The 18118-nt window shown below is 40.6% G+C and overlaps 3 protein-coding genes across 3 annotated transcripts in view; all 3 read right to left on the bottom strand.

Moving 5' to 3' along the window:
- LOC145990515 (uncharacterized) overlaps positions 1-5330 on the bottom strand; it is a 33656-nt gene extending 28326 nt beyond the window's left edge. Inside the window, exon 1 of the mRNA XM_083126210.1 lies at positions 3792-5330. Coding sequence (XP_082982336.1) covers positions 3792-5209 — 1418 coding nt within the window. The 5' untranslated portion in view covers positions 5210-5330. The remainder of the gene's footprint in view (positions 1-3791) is intronic.
- Positions 5331-14332: 9002 nt separating this feature from the next.
- On the bottom strand, positions 14333-15427 carry LOC145990514 (uncharacterized). Its single transcript, XM_083126209.1, has one exon. The coding sequence runs from the start codon at positions 15425-15427 to the stop codon at positions 14333-14335; it is 1095 nt and encodes a 364-aa protein (XP_082982335.1).
- A 697-nt stretch (positions 15428-16124) lies between these two features.
- On the bottom strand, positions 16125-17153 carry LOC145990513 (uncharacterized). The gene has a single exon (XM_083126208.1). The coding sequence runs from the start codon at positions 17151-17153 to the stop codon at positions 16125-16127; it is 1029 nt and encodes a 342-aa protein (XP_082982334.1).
- Between the last annotated feature and the right edge of the window lie 965 nt (positions 17154-18118).

Raw genomic sequence — 18118 nt, 5'->3', positions numbered from 1 at the left:
CACGAAATGAAGTTATGAAGAATAAAATTAAGTTGTTAACTTAATTGTTTTCATTTCGTAAAATTCTACACATGCATTATCAACAGTGGCGGCGATTGTGTGCTAAAACTGGAGGTACAAGGACAGTTTACTTTCCTTTGGAAGACAAGGTTAGAAATAAGAAGGCCATAGAGCAGGAACAAAAGGTGAGCGCCAGCTGCCCCCACGATCGCCGTCGCTGTTTACTGGCAAAGGTGTCCCCCCTCCCTCGTCTCTGTTGCTTGCTAACATGGCGGTCTCGTCTTGTATTCAGGAGTTCGCAAGTTTAAATCTCGAGGGCCGTCAACACAACTGGGGACTTCTTTCAGTGGTTTTCCTTCAGTAACTCCAAACAAATGCTGGGATGGCTAAAAGGCTATATGGACACTTTCCTCTATCTCTTTTTTCATATCACACACCCCCTCATGATTTCTGCCAGTACAAAAAGTCACATCTGCTCCGTTACTTATATTTTTTACATCCTCCTTTATCCTTATTTCCCATCACGGTCAACCTCACGACTGAACAGGGGTGTAAGGGGTGAATCTTCCACGTAGTACACCCAATTGTCAACCTCACTTCCACGTAGTACACCCTGGATTGCATTTTGCAGACTAACGAGGCTCTGGCGTCTGGACTTACGGCCAGTATAATCTTTGTAGGACTGCGTGTGTGTGTGCTGTCCTGTGTTTTGTCCTTATTTGTGCTGAGTGCCCCTTAATAGCCTCAGCTTTTAACCAAGGTAAGGATTTTAGTTTTCAGACACGCTTTTATTTATGTTATGATAAGGGGCTAGACATATAGTGTGACGGGTGCAAAATAGCCTAACGCACCCAAAAATTTCAATTCAAATAAAATCAACTCACATCACGACTGAACAACGAAACCAAGGTAAATGTTGTGAAATTTGAGTAACCTCACTGTCTATAAATTTGTATCAGATGATGTCATTACCATTTCTCATATCAAAAGACCAAGGGGACTGTTATCACTGCTTAAAGTGGTTTATTTCACTCAATAGCCTGAACACCAGGGGCGGCGCGTGCCTTTTCAGTCAGGCAGGGCACATTTTTCTTTTGGGTGGGGAGGGGGGCAGTTAGCCTCTATTCCTCTTTAAGGTTTTTGAGGGGAGTTCCTTGATATGGAGTAAGTAAATTAACATTCTGATCAAGATATCTCTCCAAAGAGCATTAAATACTCACTACGTAGGAATACGAAAAATCAGCAACATATGGAACAAAAATACATGAATAAAAAAAAACCTCGAATACTGACGTTGCTTGCAGTAACTAAACTTTGGGTAGATACTGGAATGATTAGGAAAATGTTACACTGAAGTTTCTCTTCCATTGTCAATGAATTGAAAGGCGTAGATATTAAAGTTTCTACATGATTCAATGTCATATTCACCAAGTATCCACTAATATCAATGACTAAGTAGGAAGATGATGCAGCGTTAAGTTCAGTTACAACACTTTACTTTGGCCATGTACCCCCAAAAAGTTCGTTTATACTTACGAAGATATTCTGCATGTCAAGTTGCTGGAACACAGACACAATTACACAAATAAATAAACACGTACAGTAACTATAAAATCGCGAAAAACTAATTATTTCATAAACGACCAATACGCACAGACGGAACGCAACGCAAACTCACACACTAACTCAAATCCAAATCCGTATTACAATGGGAAGAAAAGAGGAAAGGAGGATCTTTTTGAAAATACGAGGGACTAGTTTGTGCAATAAAAAGTGTTGTCAACTTTTCAGGTCGCCGGAACAAGCGCGAAGAAAAGCATTCGAGGGATTTTTTTCTATTTTATTGCTGCAGGCTGGAAGAACGAATGAACTGCCTACCAAGCGTTGGAAACACTGAACGGTGAAGGAGGCAAACATGAATGGGCAGGGCACCTCGTTTACTGCCCAGAGACGGCTACGAATTTTGCGCTTTTCCATTGTGAGGGGACCGTCCCTTGCCTATGCTGTAAATGTTTGGATCAGTCAGTGACGTCACGTCTCCAGGGCAGAGCCGAAATTGGACTCTCTCCAACAGGACGGAGAAATATATTAACCTCGCACAGGGTGCATGCCCTGTAAGTCTGGTTGCAGCAACGTAGGGGTTGAGGGAAAAAACAAAAAAATATTTACGCGTATATACCGATCGTCTCTTCAGATGAACTTTTTATGTTAAAATTGTTGTGGGGCAGTGCCCTAGTTGCCCTTTATGTAGCATCGCCACTGCTGAACACTAACCAAGAGCGTATAAGACAAGAGTACCACCACCACCAGTACTACTACTACGACTACTACTACTACTACTACGCCTACTACTACTACTACTACTACTACTAATAATAATAATAATAATAATAATAATAATAATAATAATAATAATAATGGTATTTACTAGTATTATTATTATTGGGGTGTAAGGGGTGATTTTCAACGTAGTACACCCAATTGTCAACTTCACTTCCACTGCATTTTGCACACGAACGAGGCTCTGGCGACTGGCACTATGGCCAGTATAATTTTGTGTGTGTTGTCCTGTTTTTGCCCTTATGTGTGCTGCGTGCTCTCTTACAGCCTCAGCCTTTAACGGAAGTCAGAAGATTTTAAGCTTTTACTTATGCAACGTTCTTTGTAACGGTAAAGGGCTGGACCCCGTATAATATGACGGGTGCAAAATAGCCTAAGTGCTGACGCACCCAAAATTTTAAAATAATTTTTTTAAAAAAATATATTATTATTATTGCCTATTTTGGCATTGTTATGAACCTGATTGTCAAATCGTGCTTATCACCTAAATAAGTATTATTATTATTATTATTATTATTATTATTATTATTATTATCAGTGTTTTATCTGGGAAGGAAAGTTTGGTACTCATCATAAGAACTACTCCAAATATTGTGGTACGTTCATAAATAATCGTGCATCCAAATACACACACACACATTTCTTTCGTTAAGAAAATAGTTTTATTCTCCCCTATAAAAAGATGCAGGTGCGGCATACCGTTGCGTATCGCCAGGGGAAAGAGCGAATTATTATTATTGCATCCTAAGGAAATATATGAATACAAGATCTATCACGTCCGTCATTTCAGGAAATTAGGTTCTCATTTACATCTTAAACGAATAGCACTGACCGAAATATATAACTTTCTAAATTTCCGGACGGCGCACCGAGTGGAGACAAATTTAGTGCAAGAAGTTCTGTTTTCTCTTCATCTATTGTTTACAAGAATTAATGTAACAAAGAATGGACCTTTGTATGGTGTATTAAATAATTAAAATTGGAGCAGAAACTGAGTTCACGCACCAAACTAATCGCGAAGATGAGGCCGAGTGATGATTTGATAAAATTGATGAAGGGACACTCACTAAGAACATCCAAGTCAATGCCGGGATTCGAACCCGGGACCTCTGGCGTCGTAGTCCGCTTTGATAACCATTTCGCCACGGATGTCAACTCGGTCGACATAGTTAAGTCCCGGACTGGACATGGTTGTTCTTTGTGAGTGTTCTTTCATCAATTTTATCAAATCATCCCTCGTCATCTTCGCGATTAGCCAAAAGTGGCAGAAGAGAGACGCTAAATAAAAATAATAAGAACAAAAGTGCAGGTAAAAAGAGTAAAAACATTAGGGCAATATAAAACTACACAAGAACTAGATAGTACATAGTTTATATAATATTATATTTAGACTCCAAGCATCAAATTGTAGGCTAACATATTAGGCATATATTACAGGACTGCAGAATTACAAGTGTTTTGTATCTTTGAAAGATTCATAGTTGCCAAGCAGAATTTGTTCTGGAACTTCTACGAGGTCCTTTAGCTTACGTAGAAAGGCAGCACTTACTTCTATGTCCACTGCACTTCGATCGTAACACAAAGTTGCTCTCATTTTAGTCGAGAGCTCTCCATCCTCGTCGATAATGATCCTGCCCGACCCAACAGCTAATATGGCACACTGAGGATAATAAATAACAGCGGTAAACTCTTTGATGCCATACATTCCTAAGTTTGTTATAGTAAATGTTGCTCCTGAACATTCCTCTTGGTTCAAGCTCTCGTCTCTTGCTTTAGTTACTAGTTCTCTTATTTCTTTCGATATGTCCTCGATGCGTTTATGAGAAATATTCTTCACCACCGGTGTAACAAGACCAGAATCTGTAGCTACCGCTATAGATATGTTGACATGTGGCGCTTGAACGCACTGCTTATCTATCCAAACAGCATTCAGCTGCGGATATCGCTCTAACGCTACACCGCATGCTTTAACGATGCAATCGTTAATTGACACTTTTGAGTCATCCTCATCTTGCCACTTTTTCCTCAAAATAACTATATTTTTCATGTTCATGGTAATTGTAAGATACTCGTGTGGCATATCTTTCTTATTTAGCACACTAGCAAGAGCTCTTCGCTTGTCAGTAACCTCGGTATCTGTGTATTTTGCGCCTTCTACTTGAGTTTGAGCTCGTGGCGTTGCTGGTTTCGCGGTTGCTTCAACTCTTTTCTCCGGTAAAGCTACCTGATGTTGTGGTACAGGATTAATATTGTGCTCCTTAATGTACATCAATACATCTTCCTTCAGTATTCTTCCTCGTGCTCCAGTCCCTTTCAAAAGCGAAGCTGTAATACCATACTTTTCAATCAAAGTCTTAACAGCTGGTCCTCCAAGGATATGGGTCTCCTTCGATCCAGAGACTACCGAAGGAGTACTTGATCCTTTGTCAGCAGGTTCTTTTCCAGAGCTTGCACTCATACCAGCAGCTTTAGGAACTTCAACTGACTTCCAATCTTCACCCTTTTCCACCATAAGTGCAATTAATGTTCCAACCTCTATAGCACTACCTTCTTCTGGCATCAAAATTTTAGCAAGAATTCCTTCTTCTTCGGTTTCAAATGCTACAACTGCTTTGTCTGTTTCAACTTCACACAAAACATCTCCTGGATTAACGGAATCACCTTCTTTCTTCAGCCATTTGCTGATCTTACCTTCGGTCATTGTTGGTGACAAGGAAGGCATTTTCACTTCGATTCCTTTAACAAACAACCATTTTGTATTGTGGAAAAAATTATCTTGAAGAAATTCAAATTCTGAACATCGCATAGGGCATCTTCGAATTGGCATCTGTCGACAAAATCTTATGTAACACTTCACCATTCGATACATTTTCCAATAACAAAGGCTAATCCTATACTTATAACCTTGGATTAATCAAAATATTAAGAATAATCACTTATTAGACTGAATTATTTAGCTGATTGTGTCATCGACGAACACTGCAACGAACTTTGACGTGTATAGCATTATACCATAGACCTCTAATTAGAGGTCCATGCATTAAACGAATGAAAATACATAGAATATTTAAAATATGAGAGTACTAATTTAACAACATTTTAATGGAAATTTGTATTTATTTAAATGTTTTTGTTCAATCTTGTTTTTTTAAAAAAAATTCAGTTTTTATTCAATTTCAGTTCGGTTCAGTTGTTGTGCAAGTGATTTCTTAGTGTATTTAAAGGGGACTGTCGAGCTTCAGTTCCACCTACATGGACACATTTAATGAATGTGTGCTAAATCATGATCGGTTTCCTCAAAATAATGAACACAATAGCGGTAACAACCTTAGCTCTACCGGTAAAGTAGCAAATACGCCACTAGTTTGGTCATTGTAGAATTGAATGCTTTCAAATAGTGGTTAGGAAGAAATGTGAAAGAATTTGATCACTTCTTGGGAGACTTACAATAGTTAGAAATAAGTTAGAATATAGTGAATAACTCAAAACTGTAGTTAGTTAACGTGTATCGTGGTCATGACAGTTAATAGAGGCTACGGAATTTTACCAGACAGAAATACTTTTATTAAAACAAAATATTTACTAACATAATGGCATCGATTAGAATCTTAATCACTTACTGACGAAAGTGTTCAGTTCAAATGCCTCTTTTCTCCAAAGTCCTTAACTCAAGTTTCCTGTTCATTATCACTGTGACGCAAATGTGGCACAGAGCGGCAACCAATGAAAGTGATTTTCACCATCTATGACCAAAACTCTTTTTTTTTTTTAAATCTAGTCAATTTGTATTGAGAGTGGGCCGAAAGAGTCAAGGTTATTAGAAAAGAGTGAATTTTGCTGTCAGGGCAGTGCAATGCAACAAAAAACATAAAAATGAACACGTCCAGGAAAGGAATACGTTTTCAGAATGTTAATTTTTCAACCATGAGGTCCAAAATTTGTGGTAACTCTTGGAAATTCAGTATGGAGGTAGGAAGAAAATGATGCGTGTTTATCTAGTGAGAATTCATTAGAACTTACTTTCAGTAAATTTCCTGTAAGGCATGGTGTCGATCCTCCACAATGAGCAACGAGAAATCCTATCCCACTGCTCTAAGTAAACACAAACCTGATGTTTTCAAGCTCCTGAAAAATTTAGATGATCTCTCTCAAAAATATGGAGCAATAGAGAAGAACTACGAAACTTTGAAATCCAGATTAAATATTCTAGATAGTAGCTTAGAACCTTATAAATTGGAAGATGAAGATAAGAAGAGACTTTGTCCCACTTGGCCCAAATGTTCTTCACTATGTTCAGCAAACACACGACTTCGCTTCTGTGAAACAGTTTCAAAATGTACTCCTGTTGTGAGTTCCCAGTCGCACTTTCAATGTTCATCTTCAAAGTGGTCTTCATCACAAGGGTCTTCTCCACAATGTGCAGTTTCTACTCCATGTATTCCGTTTCATCACCAACCTTGCAAACTCCTACCATCGTCTTGCTCACCGTGTGCTTCCTGTGGTTCCCCATACACCTCTGATGGAATCGTGGGAGAGTTGCAGAAGGATCTAGAGCAATGGTTGGCCCATACCAGACAGCTCAAACAAGAGAAGTGCTTGGCTGAAACAAGAATTCTTCAGCTTGAGATGGAATCAAGGCGATTGCAAGAGAAAGAAACACAGATTCATTACCTCGAGGAAGAAATCATAACACTCAAGGATGACATTGCGAAACTGAAAAGTGTGGAAACGGAAAGAGATCGTTTGAAGGAAAAGTTTGCTGCTCTAGAACGATTAACAGTGATTTATGATGATCTCAAAGAAATGTCAAATAAATATGATGCCGTTAAGGAAGAGCGGGATGGTCTAACGAGAAAAGTCCAGGCTTCTTGTCAGCTGGAGTCAGAATTTCGGAAACTGAAAATGAAAGAGAGTGAAGCACAGTTCTTCAAGTGTGAGAGATGTGCTCTCCAAGGGGAATTGGACCGTGTACTGGCATCAAAGGAAAAGATTCAAAAGGACATTGAGAAAGTGCTAGAGAAGATAAAAGGAATGAAACAGATGTACAAGGAGTATGCAGAATTAGGAGATGCTATGACTTTGAGCTTCAGGTTGAGAAAATTGACAATGTTGTTTGAAGACTGTCGTTGTCTGAAGGAAAAAATTCATCAAAATTGTCGTCAAGAGCAATGAAATTGTGGAAATTGACCTTGAATTCAATTCAGAAAATCACTGTTATTTTAAATTTGATCTTAATATTGTAATACTTGGTTGTCTCAATATACATGTCGTGTTAATGATGAATTTTAAATTGTGTATATTTAACATACTTTAAATCTCATTCTATTATCTTCCCGGTTACTTTACATGCTTTGTGAGTGATTTATCCACCCACCCCCAACATCTCAATTTTTTCCTTGCTCCCCTCTTAAATTATTCATAAATGCGACATTTACCCCTTTCAAACACACTCATCTACCCCAGCTTAATTTTCCTTTCTACCTCGGCGCTCACAAAGGGACACTCCCAAAGAACACCCATTCCCAGGCCGGGATTCGAACCTGGCGCCATCCCTTGTTATCGTGTCCTATTCAGTAGGATACCCTTTATGGCGTCTCATTTTATAATTGTAGTATTCATAACTTCCTTTATTCCACACACTTTGTAATTTTGTGACCCGGAATTGTTGCAGACTGCTCATTATACAGGGCGAGCAAAAATTATTGGTCCATTTTGTAAGACCATATTTTCACCAATACTGAAAAGAACTACATGATACAACCACCATTTGAGAGATGGATATTTGCAGTTGCACAGACCTTAAATGCATTCGATGTGCACCTAAAATACGGCAGGGCAGATGCCCACGCGGTACTCCCAATCTCGCCAAACCTTCTCGATGCACCTTCGCAAATCTGGCAGTGTCTGTGGAAGTTGAGGAACGTAAACATTGTATTTGACGAAACCCCACAAGAAGAAATCGCACACTGTGAGGTCTGGTGACCGGGGAAACCGCCATCGGAAACAAACATCAGAGAAAGCATGCTTGACAAGGTTTGGTGAGAATGGGAGTATGGCCTGGATATCTTTCCTGCCATACGTTGGGCGCGCATGAAATGCATTTAAGGTCTGCGTGAAACTTCAAATATTTCTCTTTCAAATGGTGGTATTATAATGTATTTCTGTTCTGTATGGGTGAAAATATGCTCTTACAAAATCGACCAATAATTTGAGCGCACCCTGTATAATGAGCAGTCTGAAACTATTCCGGGTCACAAAATTACGAAATGTCTATGGAATGAAGGAAGTTATGAATACGACAATTATAAAATGAGACGCAATAAAGGGTTTCCTACTGAATGGGACACGACACAAACGACGACGCCAGGGGTCCTGGGTTCGAATCCTGGCCTGGGCATGGATGTTTGTGAGTGTCCCTTCATCAATTTCATCATGTCATCACTCATTCTCATCTTCGCAATTAGCCGAAAGTGGCGGAAGAGCGAAGTAAAATAAACCAATTCAAGTAAGTAAGTAACAAAGGAGCAGTGGCGTGCTTTGGAGGAATATTGTGAGGCTGTCACCCACTGACTCAGATTTTCTAATAAAGAAGAACGGTCGGTACGCGAAAGCATAGAAAAATAATCTCGGAGCTCAGACGATGAAAACTGAGTTAATGACATCATCTACCAAAATCCCACTACCCCGCCCATGTCTTTCACATGAAATAACTGTGCAGCAATGGCTATGTGTATTGTATGGTGTTTATTATTTTACAAGTTTATTCTTAAAACCAGCCGACACATTATATAATTGTCACTAATTTACTGATGAACTTTTCCTACTTTCTGAAGCAGATATCAAGAAGAAAATGCAACTTTCAAAAGGAAAAAAAAAATAATCCTCTTATCTCGCGTTTGATAAGGATTCCGTAACAGCGCAAGTGTTTGCCTTCGTGTGACCAACATCTACGACAGACGTGATGGTCGCGTGTGTGTGTGTGTGAGTCCGCCACGTATCCAATGCATGCGTACTCTTCCGACCGCAGCAAATTCATGTACCACATTTTCCTCGCCAGTATTTTCTTCACTCTCGGGCGATCTTTAACCTCCAATTTTCTCTGTCGAATGTATGTGTTTCACAGATATTCAAGTTCAAGTTTAAATTGGGTGTTGCGTGTTGGTATCATCTATGTTTGAATATTTTTCTTTTAAGTCCACTTTGTGCACAAAGGCTAATCGGGACTGAACCTACAGTTTAAAGTGTGCTTCTACCTGGTATCAAACCCGGAATCTCTTGATTACAAAGCGACGTCGTTACCACTATCTATCGAGGAGGCTCTCGACTATGAACTGACCTCTCCAGTAGTGGCGATTAGTGTTACCAACGAGACGAGACTTTGGCCTGTCTTGTCTCGTGGAAATGCTGTCTCGCCTCGAAAACATTCGTTTGTCTCATGACACATGGTCAATCTCGTCTCGTCTCGAATTTTTAAAAGCCTGTCCCGTTTCGTCCCGTGGACAACACTAGTGGCGATTAGGGGGCATTTCCCCACCTACGTTTTGGCCTCACGCTATGGATTCTTGTCTACCAAGAAAGTGTGAACTGTCCCCACCCCCTTCCCAGTTTTGGCACCCAATCACTGAAATTTGAAAATTTAGAGTTGGAGGCGGCGATTGGGTTCCAAAACCGAGGGGAAAAGACAGTATATTTCCCTTTGTAGATAAGTTTTAGCATAGTGCGGGGGCAAAAGTGGCGAAAAGAGGGGGGCAACGGCCCCCCCTTGCCCCCACTTTAATCGCCGCAACTTTCAATCAGAGGCGTCAACTTAAAATAGTTTATGGGGGGCAAGATCGGCATAAACAATACTTTATATATGTAAATATACATAAAATATGCAGAAAATGCCTTGCCTCCCCAAAGTCGGCGCCCATGGTTCCAATTCAATTACACATGGAAAATACGTCCTTGAGGTGATCCGTGATTCTCCTAGGCCCCGTTACAGGCACGTAGCCAGGGGGAGGGCTAAGGGCAGAAGCCCCCCACCCACGAAATCCCACAAATATCTTATTTAAATAGTGTATAGTGGTAATTAATTTTACTTCTTCATCAGGATTAAACATCTTGCATAGTAGGTAATTTGTAATATACTGAGAAATTCGGCTTCTAGCCCCCCTTTTTCACCTTTAGATGGCGGCTGCTGATAAGCCCCTCCCGAAGTAAAATTCTGGCCCCGTACATTGTCAGCCTCCCCTTCTGAATGCCTCCACTCCCCCTTAAATTCGGCCTTGAGCTTTTCCCCCAGTTCCAAGCTCAAAGGGTCTCGAAGCGGGTTCGGTTCGACCACTTCGACCGGTGTCTCCGAATATTCCAGAGGCGAGATCCCGGCTCGAAATCCGGTGGATACAAATAAGTTCAAGGGTTTAATCCTTTATCGGATTATTCAGAATTTCCCATTTTTGGGGTGCAAGTCCAAATTTAGGCGGCTGTAAGGGTAAATTTTAAGCCAAAATGACCATAAGTTGGGCCTGTGAAAAATTGTAGGGGGCGTTGAGTAAATTTTGACCTTTTGGGGAGAGTTGGGGGTGCGTAAATTACTGCCGGGTGGAGGCACATTACGCACATTACATTGTAATCCGTGCATTGAACAGAGGTTCTGTCTGTTTTAAACTATAGGTCCAGCTCTACCGTAGATCCAGATCGGTGTCTGTAGTCTGTAACAGTGATCCCAACCGTAGGGATATGTCCCTACGCATAGGGACTTTTCACTATATTTCGTCCGCGTAGGGACGTACGGACAGATTTTGCCAAATGAGGGAAAACGTAGGGACTTTTTTTCAATCTTGGAAAATAACATTTTATTGTGCAAAGGTGCAAAGCTTACTCGCCAGTCAGTAGCACTTTCTTCGCGCTCAGTTTGGAATGAGCTGGATCATGGACGTCCGCAGGATTTTTTCCAGGGAGGGGCAAGGAAGGTATTTTTTTCCAGGGGGGGCAAACAAGGCACATTTTCCCCAAAAATAGTGCTGCTCCCTAAAACAAAAATTGCTTAAATTTGAATTTATGGTGATTATGCAATAATTAACACATATTTTTGGCAAAGAGAGAAATATGGCAACCCTTACCTTGGTGTATGTGTAAGTATTTTCTTCATGTAGAATGTTTCTCGTGCGGAAAAAGAAAATCTGATATGCATTATGATCAGAATATTTCGGAGAAATTTAGCTATTTGTTTTTGCCTAAAAATGTCTTTTCGGAACTCATTGAAGACAAAAGATTATTCTTATTACTTTTCACGAAATTCTAATTAGTTAATAAAAATACATTTATTTGTCTAAAAGATAAAATATTGGTGTTTTTCTACGAACGAAAAAGGCTTTCTTTGCGAAAATGGAAACTCAAAGCATACGATTGGTGGTTCCAAAAGCAGACGAACGGTGGTTCCGAGAATGCTGTGCGTTGCCATGGTAACGACATGACGAAACCATGTGACGTCACGCTCCCGACGATACTAGCGCTACAGCGACAGGCGGAAGAAGCACGCTAGCAGACGACAAATGATTTCCACGGGAGGTATAGGAACATTCCCACCTGTATAACCTATTTCTAATCTGTGCTGGATACTTTAGCGAGGAGGAGAAAACACGACTAACAAATATCCATCAGAATTTTGGAACATGTTATCGGTTACCAAGAACTTCGAAGGCAAGTTCTCTTTTGAAAACATTTTCCACTCTCGCGAAAATAGTGCTAACGTGGAAACGGAAAGACTATTTTCAATGTTAAGTGATACAAAAACAAAAAAGAGAAATAAAATGGGACCAGAATTGTTAAATTCTTTGCTAGTGATAAATTCTTCCCTAAGGCACGTGAAGAAGACTGCAAGAAATACAGCATCACCAACCAACCAACATGTATGACTTCAAATAACATAATTAACAGTAAACGACTCAACGTTATTCATAAATTGTGGAAGCATCGAGCAGAAAGATTTGTTGGTACCAGTTTCATACATCGGAGACACATTAAAATCGGATATTTTGTTTTTCGCATGGTTCGCCATTATGCTTTTTACACGAAAACAAACACAATTTTTTACGTAGATAGTAATTTTTTTATTCCTATTTTCTCTTCCGCAACACACAATATGGCAGCCACAACTTGAAATTTGTGGGTATGTAGCGTTTCCAACCTTCACCGAAAAATACCTACTATCATGTTCGTCACGTGTTCAAATTGTACATTATGCAAGGGTAGCTGACGGTTAGCTCCACGAACCATTTCCGATAAGGTTAAGTTAGGTTAGGCAAGCATAGTTATAAGAAAAGGGGTTGGAAACACTGACAGCGGGTTACGTCATCAAACATACGCAGCATCCGTTTCACGTAGGGGAAGCAAATGAAAGGAATGGCAATTAGTGTTGCCCACGGGACGAGACGGGACAGGCTTTTAAAAATTCGAGACGAGAAGAGATTGACCATGTGTCATAAGACAAACGAATATTTTCGAGACGAGACAGCATTTCCACGAGACGAGACAGGCCAAAGTCTCGTCTCGTGGGCAACACTAATGGCAATTGTGCGTCGGTGAGATATTTCTCTTGAAAAATACATGATTTTGCGGTCAAATATATATTCCACGATGAAAGAAAATACCTCGACGAACGTTGGAAACCTTAGAGAAACTCATTTCCGTAAGTAGTTTCTTCTCTAAAAATGAAGAAATGTGTCTCCGATATACAAAACTGTAACGACCCTGCTTGGTCGCCATTCAATTATTATTAGATCTTGCGTGGTCGCTATATTCTTTTTATTCGGATGAAACAGTTAAGCGGAATGTCCCTGTGAGGCGTATGCTTTTAGTTTAAATGTTTTCTGTGAACGTTAACGGTTCCACCTCTACGTTTACTAGCTTTGTTTGCGATTGCCGTAACTGTTTCACCATACTGATTTTTGTACGGATGCAGTAGACGTTATTTCTTGTAAATGCTATATTTGAAGAATACACATGATTACATACACAAACTAACAAGTACAACTAGATTGTGTTCCCGCGACACACACGCACGTCTTGGAAGAATGTTCCACTGCTGCCGACTGAGACTGTCTTGAGGCAGTGTTGCCAACTTTACACGCTGCTTCACTGGCGTGCTACACGTCCCACTAAAATACACTGATTAATGATTAAAACCTGAACATTCTCCCCCTCCTTGATTTACTAAATCAACATAAAACACTACAACAAATTATTTCTCTGTTGGAAAAGGGATGAGTTTATGAATTGGTCTTTTAAATGTACCCTGAGCAGTGCGAACGTTCACTACTCTCACAAGTTTATCAGATCCTGTGTAGACCTCTTCGATGACTCCAGTCCTCCATGTGAGGGGTGGAACATGGTCTTCCTTCATTAGCACCAACATTCCTGGTCGGAGATTGGGTTTGGTTGTTGTCCATTTGGTTCTCTGCTGCAAGTTGTTGAGATAGCCCCTGGACCACCGCTGCCAGATGTGTTGGTAGATCCGTTGAATCCGTTGCCACCGATCCAGACGATTTTCTGCTATATGTGTCACATCAAGCTCGGGAAAAGATGTTAGAGGACTACCTATTAGGAAATGACCTGGGTTGAGATAACTATTGTCAGTAGGGTCATTGGACATAGCAGTGATAGGACGTGAATTTAAACAGGCTTCGATTTGACAAAGCAAAGTTGAAAGTTCTTCAAATGTGAGGTGCTGATTTCCAGCTGCTCTTCTTAAGTGGTATTTCATTGATTTTACCGCTGCTTCCTGCAGGCCATTGAAATGGGGCGCATGTGGAGGTATGAAATGCCATATGAATTCTTCTGATGCTGCATACTTGTGTATTTCAGTCTTGAATTCTTGAGACTCAAACAGCTGACGCAATTGTTGTAGTTCTCTGTAAGCTCCAACGAAGTTTGTTCCATTTTCGCTGTATAAATTTCTACATTTTCCCCTTCTTGAAGTAAATCTCCTTAGAGCTGCGATAAAGGCAGATTATGTTAGATCTGAGACTAATTCTAGATGTATAGCCTTTGTAGTGAGACAGACGAAGACTGCTACACAACATTTTCTCGAAATCTTGATTCTTGCATTTCCTGATTTCACATTAAATGGACCAGCATAATCCACTCCTGCATTGAGGAATGCTCTACCTGGTTGAAGTCTTGTTGATGGTAGTTGACCCATTAGTTGCTCTGACACAGATGATTTTAGCTTGAAGCAAGGTAAACAATTATGTATAACCTTCCTGATAACTTGTCTTGCTCTCGGAATCCAGTATTTTTGGCGAAGTGAGGCCAACAGTAGCTGAGAGCCCGCGTGAAGTAATCTCTGATGCTCTGCTAGTATAATGAGCCTTGTTAAATGATGATCTGATGGCAATATGAGTTGGTGTTTGCTCTCATAGGGTATTTGAGCATTTTGTAGTCTCCCACCTACTCTAAGCATGTTGTTTTCGTCTTTGAATGGATAGAGACTTCTTAATGGACTATCCCTTGCCACTTGTCCATTGCGTTGAAGATCCTGGAATGCTTCTCTGAAAACATCTTGTTGTGTTGCCTTGATTATTGCTGCCAGGCTGAGTCTCAAATCGTTTGCTGTTAGATGCTCTGTTTTCTTGTTCTCACGATTCTTTGTGTTGTGAATGAAACGCTGGCAATAGACAATCACTCTAACTAGTTTCGATAATGACGAAAATTTGTGGATGAAGGTCGTCGATGGAACTTGAATGACTAGTGATGTGACCCCCTTTCTTTCTTCCGTAACTTCTTCTTTCTCTGCGTGTGACGAAGAATTTGGCCATGAAGATGATTCTTCACTCAAGAATGTGGGTCCATTCCACCACAGTGTATTGTCTTGCAATGTGGCCGGTTCTACACCTCGAGATACAAGGTCCGCAGGATTGTCATGTGATGACACGTGTCTCCATTGTGAAGGACTTGTTGAATCTTGAACTTGTGCCACCCTGTTGGCGATAAAAGTTTTCCACTTGTTTGGCGGCGATGACAGCCATGCTAGGACTATCTTCGAATCTGTCCAAAAATATACTTGACTGATTGCAAGATTGAGTACCGCTAATACTTTCTTCATTAATTTGGCAAGTAAAACTGCTCCACATAGTTCCAGACGTGGAAGTGTAACCTGTTTTACTGGAGCCACTCTTGATTTGGCGCAAAGAAGTTTAACTGCAACATCACCACTTCTGTTTGTTGACCTAACGTAGATTGCTGCACCGTAAGCCCTTGTACTGGCATCGCAGAACCCATGAAGCTGTATGTCATTGATTTTTCCTTCAATCAAGATGAATCTACTGACTCGTATATCATTGATGCGTGGTAGGTTTCTATACAACTGAAACCATTGCTGCAATATAGTCGGTGGTAAGCTCTCGTCCCAATCGATGCGTTGAAACCACAACTGTTGTAGAAATGCCTTGAAACTGATGACTACAGGACTGACCAATCCAAGAGGATCGAATATTGAAGCGATTATTGACGTTACTCTTCTTTTGCTTATTTCTGCTGCGTGGGCAGATGTTGATGCTGCCTTGCTGGCGATTAAGAATTTGTCTGTGCCTGGATCCCAGAGTAGACCAAGAGTTTTGACACCTTTATCCTTATCTAACTGAAGTGGTAACTGCACTTCTCTGTGGCTATGAGGTACTGCCTCTAAAAGTGCAGGATGGTTACACCATTTTCGAAGATTGAAACCGCCACTTCGTAGAAGATGGATTAATTCTTGTTGTAATTTCAGTGCATCATCTACACTGTCGCTGCCTGATAAACAATCATCCATGTACGTACATATCTTCCCTTACAGCTCTTGCTCCATTCTGATACACGTGTTGTTGCAGTTCGGCTAGCATTTGTGTACACGCTGTTGCGAGGAATGAAGCTGGTTTTGTGCCATAAGTCACCGTTAAAAGTTCATAAGTGTCTGCTGGGCTGTCTGATGAGTATCTCCAGAATATTCTCTGCAATGGTAAGTCGTCTTCATGCACCATAATTTGGCGGAACATTTTCTCCGTGTCTGCCGTAAATGCTATGCTGTGTGTGCGAAATCGTAGAATGATGGAGTACAAATCTTGTTGCAGAATTGGACCTCCTAGTAAAATGTCGTTAAGTGAGTTTCCAGATGTAGTTTTGGCGCTGGCATCATAGACAACTCTGGTCTTCGTTGTGCTGCAGTCTGGCTTGAATACTGGATGATGAGGCATGTAGAATACTTGTGTGTCATTCTTGACTGTGTCTGATTCTAACTTTCTCATGTGTCCTAAATTCTCGTATTCCTTCATGAAGTTATTGTAATCTTCTTTCAGAGCTGGCTGCCTCTTCAATCTTCTCTCCAGTTGTTCCAGTCTACTCATGGCTTGCTGAGTTGAATCTCCTAATTGTGGATGATTTGGGCGTTTAGGTAGACGTACTATGAAACGACCTGATTCGGATCGCGTTGTATTTAATTTAAAGTTCTCTTCACATAACTCTTCTTCCTTAGATCTGTGTGGTGACTCTATTCCTTCCAACTCCCAGAAGCGTGTAAGTTGTTTTTCCAAACTGTCATCTGTTCTTGCAAAACATGCAGTAATTGATGAGTTGCATTCTTGAGGCATGGATCCACCCAGTATACATCCAAGATACGAATCTTGCAGAACAGGGTAATTGCCTTCTCTACTTAGACGTTCTGGCTTCAGTATGGAGTAGAAAAGCCCTGCGCCCAAAAGAATGTCTATCTTGCCAGGTTTATTTAATGTGGGGTCTGCCAGTACGATGTTCGTTGGAATATTCCATGTATCGTAATTTATGTGCTCTGCAGGCATATCTCCAGTGATTTTTGGCAGAACTGAACAAGAGATTGTAGTTGAGAAGTCATTCGCGAGTGATGAAATGTTCACATTCACACTGAAGCGAGTTTCCGACTTTGAGTTATTTATCCCATGAATTGGAATGTACGCCCTTTGTTTCTTGAGACGCAGTGTTTGTACGGTTTCCTCCGTTACGATGTTTGATTGACTTGCATTATCTAGTAAGGCACGACATGTGACCAATCTTCCGTCCTTATCCTTCACTTGTACCAAAGCAGTTGAAAGTAGAACATGCGATGTGTGCAGTGGCGGATTACCAACTAGGCCTACTAGGCACGTGCCTAGCGGCGGCAACTCTTCGGGGCGGCAAATTTTCCAGAATATCAAGAATAATAAAAATTGTCTTACGTACACAGTGACAATTTAGACCTATGAAAGCAATGTTTCAAATCAACGGTTTGCAACACTTTCGCTTCATACGAAAGAAACCTTGATGTATCGGATTTATGTTTTATCAAGAAATGTTTCGTTGCTCTGCCTCCTTCAGGCGCCAATCAATTTGTTTTTAACCCGTGCTGTGACTTTTATCGCTTACAATGACAATGCAAGCCGCCCAGCCTTTGTTGATTTGTTTTTGTAAATACATACCCCTCGATCTTCCACTAAGCGTTTGTTAATGGCCAGGCAGGAAAGAAGATTGATTGTTTGAAACTCGCATCTGTAACAATGCTAGTCATAAAAAAAAATAAACACATAAACACTGCTGATAAGTGAGTGAGTGAGTGCAGCTTTCGCGTGGACCGCAACTAGTTTTTGTCTTACTGGATTCTCTGGCTGGTGCATTCAGTTTGTTGCTAGTGCGTTTGCGATTTGGTGTTTTTTTTTATGCAGCAGGCAGCATGAAGCGAACAAAGTTAAGTGGGACGACTTATCGTAAACTTGCAAACGAAAAGCGTGAAAGAGAAGCAACCTTACAGAAA

The sequence above is a fragment of the Lepisma saccharinum genome, chromosome 7, assembly GCF_977018435.1.
Source record: "Lepisma saccharinum chromosome 7, izLepSacc3.1, whole genome shotgun sequence".
In the NCBI taxonomy this organism is placed as follows: domain Eukaryota; kingdom Metazoa; phylum Arthropoda; class Insecta; order Zygentoma; family Lepismatidae; genus Lepisma; species Lepisma saccharinum.
The sequence above is the reverse complement of the archived record's forward strand: the minus strand, read 5'-3'. Positions and strand labels throughout refer to the sequence as shown.

Bases quoted from the DNA above. Each gene is read 5' to 3' on its own strand.
- LOC145990514 (XM_083126209.1), bottom strand. From the start codon at position 15,427: ATGAAGAAAGTATTAGCGGTACTCAATCTTGCAATCAGTCAAGTATAT.
- LOC145990513 (XM_083126208.1), bottom strand. From the start codon at position 17,153: ATGCCTGCAGAGCACATAAATTACGATACATGGAATATTCCAACGAAC.